We start from the raw sequence: 10947 nt of genomic DNA on the forward strand, positions 1-10947 counted from the left end.
CATGTTGCCACATGTAGCCCATCTAGTCAGTGTCAAATTCTGAAACAGTAACTGTAACTGTGTTATAGCAGGCGTGTTTTTCAGTGAGCAAAGATCATGAGTGTTTATGCTCAGTTTTACTCACCCAGCGTAGATTGAGAGACATTTAACACGTGGGATAGTGCTTGGTGCTGGGGAGTTATAGACACGTGAGAGATGTAGAATCACCCACAGTGACAGCCACAGCCTTGACATCAGACACGTGTCAGAAGTGATACTGGAAGGGTTCACCAGGTGCTGTGGGGGTCGGAAGGTTAAGTCCTTCTTGCAGAGAAATGGGAAAAGACCAGGGTTACTAAAACCAGAAGGAAGCAGAAACAGGGCTGGGCTGGGACACAGCTCACTGGGAGAGCACCTGCTTGATACACACAAGAAAGATTCCGTGCACAACCCTTCCACTGCACATCCATTTATAAAACTCAGTTGTAGAATAATTGTGTACACTTATGAAAGTTTTGTTATTAAAATCAAAAAATACTTCTAAACTGCAATTAAAAATGTGCAGGGGCTGGAGAGGTGCTCAACAGGTAGGAACATTCGTTTTCCCTCCAGACCCAAGTTCAATTCCCAGCACCCACATGGCGGCTAACAAGTGTTCATAATTGCAGTTCCAGGGGATCCGACAGCCTCTTCTGGCCTCTTCGGGCTCTGCACACACATGGTGCACCTACATACATGCAGGCAAAACACTTATAAATAAATATGCAGTCAGGGCTGGGGAGATGACTCAGAGGATGCGGACACTTCCTATGCAGCATGAGGACCTGAGGTTGGATTTCTAGCACCCACAGAAGAGCCAGGCATGGCTGTACTTGCCTGAAACCCCAGTGCCATGGGGGGGCAGTAGATTCCATGTGTGGAGGTGGTAGATCCTGTGGGTGGAGGCAGTAGATCCTGTGTGTGGAGGCAGTAGATTCTGTGAGTAGAGGCAGGTAGATCATGTGGGTGGAGGCAGGTAGATCCCATGGGTAGAAGCAGGTAGATCCCGTGGGTGGAGGCAGGTAGATCCCATGGGTGGAGGCGGGTAGATCCCATGGGTGGAGGCAGGTAGATCCTGTGGGTGGAGGCAGTAGATCCTGTGCATGGAGGCAGTAGATTCTGTGCGTGGAGGCAGGTAGATCCCATGGGTGGAGGCCGTAGATCCTGTGGGTGGAGGCAGTAGATTCTGTGGATGGAGGCAGGTAGATCCCATGGGTGGGGCAGTAGATCCCATGGGTGGGTATGGTAGATCCTGTGGGTAGAGGCAGGTAGATCATGTGGGTGGAGGTGGGTAGATCCCGTGGGTGGGTGGAGGCAGTCGATCCCATGGGTGGAGGCAGTAGATCCTGTGGTCTTGCTGGCCTGCCAGTCTAGCCGACATGAGAGTCAGAGAGTCTATCGTAGAATGTCAAGTAGAGATGATAGAAGACAACCAAAGCCAGTTGTCCTTCACATGGGCACATGCAAGGGAATGCACCCACACATGTATACACACAGATATTCTACACACACGGCCCCCCACAACCACACATATTACATATACCACACACAGACACGAACTCTCTCTCACACTCACACATACATACACATACTGCACACATATGTACACACAGAAATACCACATACTTATACACGCACATGCACATACTACATGTACATACTGCCCCCACAATCTCACATACCACACATACCACATACACACACATAGTGCACATACATGCTGGCCTCAACAACCATGCATACAGCATACACCACACACACATGCTGCATACGCACACTGTCCCCATAACCACAACACCACACACACACACATACACTTCACAAAAAATACTGCTCCCACCGTACATACCACACATGCACACACACAGACTCTTTCTCACTCAATCACATATAAACACATACCCCACATACATATACCACACACACATGCCCACATACATGCACATACATATTGCCCCCCACAACCATATACACATACCACACACACATCTACACATAGCACACACATTCCAAAATTCTTAATGCACAATGGAAGTTTGTGAGTCACTTTTGAGGTCCACATGTCAATAACTTAGTACAGTTTCCAGGGATAATGTACATATAAGGTGAATGCAGGTTATAATTTAGCGATAAAGGCTGTTTTTAAACAAGATGAACTGCTTAAATGGCTCGATGGATAAAGGCACTTGCCACATAAGCCTGTCAGGCTGTGTTTGATCCCCAGAGCCCTCTGTGGAAGGAAGACCTGACTCCTGAAAGCTGTCCTCTGACCTCCATCCATGTACTCACACACATGTCATACACACACTCAGTAATAACGATAACAAATAATGTTTTAAATTATGGAAGATGAAGGTGATACTGTTTTGTTTCCTGCATTCCCTCTAAGAAAGCAGCACAGAGAACTGGCGTGCATCCCCAAGTGCCCTGCCCTCTGCTCCCCCTGTGTAAAAGTGCAGCTGAGCACTGGGCAACTGAGCAGTGGTCTCCCGAGCACTGTGATCTTGAACATGGGCCTCCTGAGCACTGGGCTACTGAGTAGAGCTCTCCTGAGCACATCTCCTGAGCAGGTGTCCAGCCCTGACCACAGCTGGGGAACCAGGATGCTCTCCCAAGCTTGAGTCTTTGATTAATATGAATATCTTCACTTTCTTCTTCTGTCATTCCAGACTGAACTCTATTGACGTGAAGTACCAGATGTGGAAACTGGGAGTTGTGTTCACAGACAATGTAAGCCTCCTTCGTCACCATCCCAGGAAGCCTGTTCATGTGATGAGTCTGTGGATGGAAAGAAGTTATTTGAGGAAGTTATTCAAGTACTAATACAACTAACAAACACCAAGCACGGTGTCTAAGAGACACCCAGGCACAGAAGTGCTTAATCTTTATATGAGAAAAGAAAATGTGCAGGTTGTGGTGGCGCACGCCTTTAATCCCAGCATTCAGGAGGCAGAGGCAGGCAGATCTCTGAGTTCAAGGCCAGCATGGTCTCTATAGAGAGATCCAGGCCAGCTGGGGCTACAGGGAGACCCTGCCTCAATAAATAAATAAACAAATAAATACCCCAAACAACGAAAAGAACAAAGATACATGCAAACTCATTCATTTGTTCAGATTTTAGTTGGATGAGGTATACTTCAAAGGTTCGTAGATTCTCAAGAAAACACAAATAATTTTTTAAACTTACTTCTCTTAGAAGGGAGGCGGGAAGAGGCGAGGGGAACTGACAACTCACAGAAGGGAAGAGACGGCTCTGACAGACAGAGGAGGAGGAGGCACAACAATCAAAGCATTTATGAAAATGCCATAATGAAATCCATTACTTTACATATTAACTTTAAAAAACAATCACATTTTTAAAAACAGTTGTGTTAACTTTTCTCCCAAATTAAGAACATGAAATCATTGTGTTTTTGGTCTTAATTTATCCTTATCAAATGCCTTTTAGAAACCAAACACAATGCCCGAGTATACATATATTTAAATATGATTGAATGCAATCATCCATTAATCATCCATTATCAAAATCTGAGTCACCTCAAGATGTCACCCTTTATTTTTAAACATTTTTTTTAAAAAAATAGAGAATGCTTGCTTCATTTTCCTAATATCAAAAGCCTCTGACACCCCAAGTTCTTCCCCGTGTCGTCACCCCTACATTATCCAGCTGTCATAAGACCTTCTGAAGATCCATAAATGTATCTTGTAAGCATCTTTTAGAGCCAGGAACTATTAATATACCACTTTGCAATGTATCGTATTAATGTATAATGATGGAAAATGTCTCAGGATTAAACAGAACCAGCCAGTTCCTGCTCCAGTAGGGATCCTCTGCCCAATAGCCAGTGCATCCTGGTTCATGATGCTGCAGGCATCATCCACCCCACTGTCCTGGCATAGCCCACTTTTGCCCATGTGAAACTGGTACCTTGTGTTCTCAGTTTTGTGGAGTTGGATTTGGACATGTATAGATCTGAAGGTAGCCCAAAGTCCCTTCAGACATCTTTCAGAGACCCCCATCAGGCTGTCAGTCTCCTGCAGTTATATGGTTTCTGTTTGGCCAATCACTTTGCACACATATTCAGTCAGTACAGTTTGTCTCTGAAACACAGCCAGGGTTATCAGGTGAAATACAGGATTCCTGGCGAAATTTCTGATGATTAAAAATGAGTTAAGTTTTAGTATTCGTATGAGCAAGTACAGATGCTAAGACTTACCCATTCTCCATCTGTCACTCAGACTTAGCGGAGCATCCCATGCTAAATCAATGACGCAGCCTCCCATACAAATCCTTATTCCTCAGGCTTTGTGTCTCATAATAACCTGTTAGATGGCACCACCTTAATGGCCCCAGGCAATTGTGTCACCATCCCTCTCCCGAACTCTTCCTGGCAAATCCAGCCCCCGCTCCCAACCACACTTTTCTCTTTCCATTAGTATTTTTGTTATTATCCAAGCTTAAAACGTTGTGTACATTGGGACTGGAGAGACTGCTCAGTGGTTAGAAACTCCTATCCTTACAGAGGACCCAAGTTCAGTTCCCAGCATCCACATCAGGTGGCTCACAACTGCCTGTAACTCCAGCTCCAGAGGATTCCACACTCTCCTGGCCCCCAGAGGCACTGCATTCCTGTGCACAAACCCACACATAGACGCACATACATACACATAATTAAAAAATAAATATTTCAGTATAAATCAGGAGATGTCACTAAGTAGATCACTCACCTGATGTCACACACAGGTGGCCGCAGGTCCAGGGGGCCATGCGCAAAGGCACAGTGTAGCCCATTTTTCACGCAGTGGCCCCGTGCATCTGTCTCATGGATACATGTGCCTGTCTTGTAGTAGCGCAGGTGGTACTTGCGCTCTGTGTCCCCAGTTGTTCGATGCAGGTAGGGGCATCTGGAAAGCAGAGGGGTGAATATACTCTAACTAGTTCTTGTGGACTTGGAGCTTACACTGAGCTCCACCCTCCTCCAATTAGCACCTGAAAAAGTAGCTTTTACATTTCTGCTGCGTATCAAGGTCTGACCAGAAGGATGACATATCTGAATGAGCAACTTGGCCCTACAACCCAACACAAAGCACTCAGACCAAATCCAATATACATAGCAAAAAAAAAAAAGAAAGAAAAAATCACCGATTTCCATGAAAATCATCCTCCATGGCTTTTTTATTTTTGGTCTGCCTTCATCTCAAAATAATTTGCACACCAAAGTAGCACACTTTGGGGTAGACAACCTTTCCATACTTTAACACTACACAATTACCCTTATTATCATTGTTATACAAAAACTCATGAAATCATGGGGCTGGAGAGATGGCTCAGTGGTTAAGAACACTGGTTGGTTCTTGCAGAAGATCCAAGTTCAAATCCCAGCACCCATATGGCAGCTAACAACTGTCTATAACTCCAGTCCCAGGGGATCTAACAAACTCTTCTGACCTCAGTGGGCATTGCACGACAGACACGGGCACACTTACCTACGTGTAGGCAATACACGCATCCACATAAAATAAAAATAAAATTAAAAAAAGAACTAATCCAGTTCTTTAGAACTGAAGAACAGCAGTCTAGAAAAGGTGGTGAGGGGAGTGGTTAGCACAGAGTGAAATCAAAGTGGCTTTGTGCAGCCCTCACATGCTCTGATTTCTGACCCCCATCCCGCCCTGTTTTGTCCTGACAGTCCTTCCTCTACCTAGCCTGGTATATGACCATGTCCATCCTCGGACACTATAACAACTTTTTTTTTGCTGCTCATCTTCTTGACATTGCAATGGGATTCAAGACCTTGCGAACCATCCTGTCTTCAGTCACTCACAACGGCAAACAGGTAAGTGTTCGTCGTAACTAAAATCAGCAACAAAAAGAGCAGGCAAAACCCAAACCAACACTGAGATGACAGTATGTGACTTTAAAGGCTTCTTTTTTTTTGATAAATGATCTATACCTTTTTCCTTATAAGCCATGAAGATTAGTTGTTCCAAAGTTCCCATGACTTGAGTTCAGGAATTGATTTAAGGGATTAGTCATGTGGCCCTGGATAAGTAAATCTCAAATTTCCTTATTTTCTAAAGCAAGACTAATAAAGCATTGTCAGACTTTTGTGACCATTATAAGAAAACACAGAGGACTTAGAATCACATTTATTAAGCGTGGAGGAAATTAGTTCTATTTTGCTCATGCGGTGATGTTTGTATATCTGATAGCATGCGGCACTAAAAATATAGGATCCTGAGGTGTTAGTGATAATAGTAATGAGAGATGCTGCAATTTAAGTTAATGAGATATTTTAATTTTTATTCATGTACTATTTCCACTTTTAAAATGAACAAATAAGTACTGACACTTAACAAGGTCATGACAGCTTAGAGGACAGCTGGTCTAGGTTCAGGCAATCTACTTGCATTCTGATGGAACTCAGCTGTTCCATGCTGAAACCGCCTATTGCTGTGACCTAGAGCAGAAGTATCCATTTATTGATTCATTTGCTATTTTTCAAGTGTCCACTGGGTGGTAATAATTCTATAGTAATTACTAATTACATCCAAGGATGAACAGTCCTTCTAGCCCAGTACATTTTAAAATCGGTGTCCCTTCAAAAACCAGAACTGTGCTCAATTTCACAGTCATCATCACGATCTTTTGTTTTCTAAATCCCAGTAAGTAGCTCCTACATGTGTCACCTTAGGGTCTGAGTACGGCTGATTCTCATGCAAGTCACAGGCCCAGTGACAGAGCACAGTGTGCACTGCGCTCATTTACCAGTGGATTGAGACTGAGTGTGTTGAAGACAAGATGCCAGGGCCGGAGAGAGCTCAGCAGTTAAGAGTGCTTGCTGCTCTTGTGGAGGCTCCAAGTTCTGTTCCTAGTGCCCACATCAGGAGGCTCACAACCACCTGTAATTCCAGCTCCAGGATCTGATGCCCTCTAGTGGCCTCCTCAGATTCCTGCATGCACAGAGTGTGTATAAACTGATGAAGGCATTCACACCTACACCTAAATAAATAATGAAGGCTGGAGATGCCTTGTTTCCTCAACACCTCGCTATGTAGGGTCTGTCAAGGCTGTCAATCAGTTTCTGAGTCTTTATGGGTGTGGCTTATCCTGGTGAGGTATAAAACTTTCATTTGGAGAAATACAGAGAGAAGAATAATAAACAGGTAGAATATAGAACACTTACAGTGTTGTTATACTTATAGAAGTGAATTAAAGCTTCTATTAAAAGAACATGCTTTCTCAAGATGTTAAAGAGATGTAATAAAGATTTAGTGAACATATATAGTTATTGCCAAGAACACAGGATGTGGACCAATAAAAAAAAAGTACATGTGAGGCTGATGCATTTTAGTATGTTGAGAATTCCTGTTGTGTTCAGAAATAGACTTTTCAGTAAGTTGGTAGAAGTCACACTTTAGCATATCAGATAGATAATATATAGGTGTAGGTAGATAGATGATAGATAGATAGATAGATAGATAGATAGATAGATAGATAGATGATATACACCAGTATATTTGGGAGAGGTAGAGATTGATAATAGCAGTTCTGTCAGCTCTTTCTATACACAATGCAGTTTGGAGTAAGAGATTACACAGACCTGAAAAAAGATCTTTCCAAATATGGCATTTAATTCCACGTTGAGATAACTTGCTTTCAAAAGATTGTTGGCCATTACCTATAGTGTTTCTCATGCCAATGAATTTCTTATGCTTCATAGCAAGACTTTTGTTTTATATTTTTATTTTTTTAAATAAAAAAATTTTTGTTTTATGTGTATGACTGTTGACATGTGTACTCATGTTGTGCAATGCCAGCAGAGGCCAGAAGAGGGCATCAGATCCCCTGGAAATGGAGTTACAAATGGTTCTTTGCTGCCGTGGGTGCTGGGAATTGAACCTGGATCCTCTGTAAGAGTAACCAGTGCTCTTAACTGTTGAGTCATCTCTCCAGCCCCTGTTTTATATATTTTTAAAATTTTATGTGTATGAGTGTACTGCCTGCATGTATGTATGTGCACTCATGTTGTGTGATGCCACAGAGGTCAGGAGAGTGTGTCAGATTCCCCTGGAACTGGAGTTAAGGACAGTTCTTAGCCACCATGTGGGTACTGGGAATCGAACCCAGGTCCTCTGCAAGAGCAGTCAGTGCTCTTAACCACTGAGCCATCTCTTCAGCCCATGTTTTATATTTTTTAATATTTAATTGTATCTTACATTAAATCTGTAGTCCCAGGTTTCGGAATTGATACTAATTCTTATTTAATTTTAAAGTGTGATTGAAAATAAAATTTAATTCATGACCCCTCTTACTATTTTAGAAAAATAAGGTGATCTGTTTTAAGCCTGTACGTTATTTACAGAAAAAAGACCTCAGGGCTGGAGGAATGGCTCACTGATTAAGAGCGCATACTGCTCTTGCAGAGGACCTGAGTTCACGTCTCAGCACCCAAGTCAGGTGGTTCCCAACTTCCTAGAACTCCAGTTCCAGGGGATCAGATGCCCTCTTGTGGCCCCTGCAGAACCTGCATGCATGTGGTACACTTACAAATAAGCAGGCACAGAAACATATGTATAAATGAAAATAAAGTCGAGAACTGTTCTTGTAACAAAGGAGAGCGTGCTCTGTAGTGTCTGCTGCCAGCTATTGAGATGATAGGGATGTGAACCTTGCCAGTCGCTTCCTGATAGTTATCAGTTTGATTTTATCAAACCAGAGCATGTTCATAGTCTGGCAATACTATATAGTGATTAGTCAGTAGAATAATCACAGTTGCATAAAATGCTTTGACAACTTGATAAAATCAGGAGAATTTGTCCACAAACGCCTTCAGTGGTGGGCTAGGGAAGAGAAATAATGAGGTTCTGGATCTCATGAGCTTGTAGTCCATAAGTCCGGTGTGCAGCTGTAGGGCATCCCTTCCACCCAGCTGTAAAGCTTGCCGGTCCTGGTCCCTAACGTGCGCTCTACCTTACTCTCCAGCTTGTGCTAACCATTGGCCTGTTAGCCGTTGTTGTGTACATGGCATTCAACTTCTTCCGGAAATTCTACAATAAAAGTGAAGATGGTGATACGCCAGATATGAAATGTGACGACATGCTAACGGTGAGTTCCGCCACTTGCAGTTCATGGAAATGAAAATAAAAATGATCCTGTATCTTTCATCTAAATAATTGTACATTTCCTCTTTCTCAGGACAGGAAAGGAAATACCAGACACAATAAACAGTTGTGTGGCTCTAAAAAAAGAGCCGCGGTTTTCATTTGTACCAGACCATTTCTGTCAATTTCCCACATCTGTTTGCTCAGCATAATAGTAGAATTGCTGAAAAATATAGTTAGAAATGGGAGAAATGTGATCACATTAGCCTACTGCTCATACGCCCCAGGGCAGCTGGTAAAATTACTTCTTGGGCAATATTCTGCAGTCTTGGCTCTTTATTTTCCTTAATGACTCTACCTGACGTTCTAATGGGACTAGAACTTTTTGCTTTTATACCAAATATCTTGTCCTAAATTTCCCTTTTTCTGGGGGGGGGGGCTTCATTTTCAAAGTTCACATCTGTTCTGGCTTTCATATCATTCCATGTCACCATTATACAACCCATCTCTCTTAGTTTCTTCTCTGTTTCTGCGTTAAAATATCCCAACACAAAGCAGCTAAGGGGAGGGAAGAAAGAATTTGGCTTAGAGATCCAGAGTGTTACAGTCCCCCACAGTCGGGAAGGGTTAGCAAGGTGAGCAGGAAGCTGGCTGATCCCATTTCATCCACACACAGGAAGCAGAGAGAACAGCATCTGGAGTCAGGATATGTGGCCTCAAGGCCACCCCCAGCAATGTTTAGGGAGCTCCACCTCCTAAAGGCTCTGTAACCTCTCCACACAGCACCACCAACTGGGGACCGAATGTTCAAATTCACGAACTCATGGGGACATTTTCCCTTGTGAACTACAGCAATGGTGTAACAAAAATTACCATCCTCAAGAGCTTAGGTTGGGAAGGTTAAAATGAAGGCAAAATACATGTTGCTGCTGGGAAGTGAGAGGTCCTTCTGTGAGCTCTTCATGAAATGTCCACGTGACTGGGGTCCTGTGAAAGCCTCAAGGGGGCTGTTATGATTCTAAAATTCTTGTAGAAAATAACCTCTCAGAAGAGTGATGTGAAAAAAATCTTCTGATACTTTGAATAGAAAGCGTATTAATACTCGTCCAAATACTCATGAAAATTAAAATATGACAAAGTTCTTTTTTATGATCATGAAGTCAGATTCAGTAATGGTATTGGCCTCATGGACAAGCTCCTGCAGGGAAAATGGTAAAAGTGTGTACCAACTTTTTTTTTCCAATCAGTAAGAATTGGGAAAGTTTTGACTCCTTACAATAATGAGAAGTTTAAGTGAGGAAAATCCTGAGTATGCTATAAAATCTAGAAACTGAAAAAGCCAAAACATTTACTTTAAAAAAGAACAAATACAAATGACATCTTAGACACAAATGATACCCATTCGGTGGAAGGAAAGAGCTAATTTCCACAAGTTGTCCTCTGGTTCAGCATACACACTTGTCCTCCCCAGTGCCCCCCACACAAAACAAATAAAATTTAATTTAAAAATTTAAAAATAAATAGGCCAGTAGAAAAAAAGGCAAATTTATAAGATCAGACAATTCACAGTAAAGTTAATTTATTCAGCTTGCAAATCTGAAAAGATGCTCAGTTTCTACCATAAAGCAAGGGAAAACTTATCCTTGTAAAAAATAATAAAGCTTGCTGATGACTGTGGTTTGTGACTTGATGGGGAACCAGCACATTAGTCATGTGATGGTGGCAGAGAACAATAAGGTCTGAAGGGCTCAGGGCAAAGTACCACCCCAAGGACACTTCCCTAGGGCCTCAGACCTCCAAGGAGGCCCATTTACTTCTCCCACT

General features: G+C 42.7%; 1 protein-coding gene across 1 annotated transcript in view; it reads left to right on the forward strand.

The window, feature by feature from the left end:
• LOC103735336 (ryanodine receptor 2) overlaps positions 1-9039 on the forward strand; it is a gene marked incomplete at both ends in the record, with an annotated part of 40610 nt that extends 31571 nt beyond the window's left edge. Inside the window, 3 exon segments of the mRNA XM_008834567.2 lie at positions 2688-2748; positions 5709-5855; positions 9005-9039. Of these exon segments, the coding sequence (XP_008832789.2) occupies positions 2688-2748; positions 5709-5855; positions 9005-9039 (243 nt within the window).
• Between the last annotated feature and the right edge of the window lie 1908 nt (positions 9040-10947).

Source organism: Nannospalax galili, unplaced genomic scaffold, assembly GCF_000622305.1.
Source record: "Nannospalax galili isolate Female #2095 unplaced genomic scaffold, S.galili_v1.0 scaffold2671, whole genome shotgun sequence".
Taxonomy (NCBI): domain Eukaryota; kingdom Metazoa; phylum Chordata; class Mammalia; order Rodentia; family Spalacidae; genus Nannospalax; species Nannospalax galili.